The sequence below is a fragment of the Sinocyclocheilus anshuiensis genome, unplaced genomic scaffold (assembly GCF_001515605.1).
Source record: "Sinocyclocheilus anshuiensis isolate Anshui unplaced genomic scaffold, SAMN03320099.WGS_v1.1 scaffold14211, whole genome shotgun sequence".
NCBI classification, from domain to species: Eukaryota; Metazoa; Chordata; class Actinopteri; order Cypriniformes; family Cyprinidae; genus Sinocyclocheilus; species Sinocyclocheilus anshuiensis.
The window spans coordinates 19,970-20,377 of record NW_015557050.1 but is presented as its reverse complement, the minus strand read 5'-3'; the positions used below and the strand labels follow the sequence as shown (position 1 = coordinate 20,377).

General features: G+C 48.5%; 1 protein-coding gene across 1 annotated transcript in view; it reads right to left on the bottom strand.

The window, feature by feature from the left end:
• Positions 1-4: 4 nt before the first annotated feature.
• Positions 5-408, bottom strand: part of bglap (bone gamma-carboxyglutamate (gla) protein) — a gene marked incomplete at its 3' end in the record, with an annotated part of 4,030 nt that continues 3,626 nt past the window's right edge. The window contains exon 4 of the mRNA XM_016470941.1: positions 5-104. Coding sequence (XP_016326427.1) covers positions 5-104 — 100 coding nt within the window. The remainder of the gene's footprint in view (positions 105-408) is intronic.

Genomic DNA, 408 nt, shown 5'->3' with positions numbered 1-408 from the left:
GTACCTCTCCAGCTGAGTCACAGTCAGGTCTGCAGGTGCTGTCCCCGCTCTCTTCTGTCTCACGACTGCTGAGGCCACGTCTCGTTTCACAAACACACCTGAGAAGAGACACATGAGTACACACCTGCATGTATTCTGGTTTCAATCTGGTTTTAGAGCTCTGCATAGCACTGAAGCTGTGTCTCATTTAGAAGGCTGTGCCCTCCGGAGGTTGCATTCGAAGGCTGCATTCGTCATTGTGGCTGTCTCATTTCAGAAAAGCAAGTAGGACACTCCGAATGCGACCTTCGAATGCGACCTTCTTTCACAGGAATTCGGAGGATGCATGAGGTGTATCCTTCGCTGCTACAGATAACCCACAATTATTTGCGTTGCCGTAAACAACCGTTGTTAATTTGAAAAATGCAG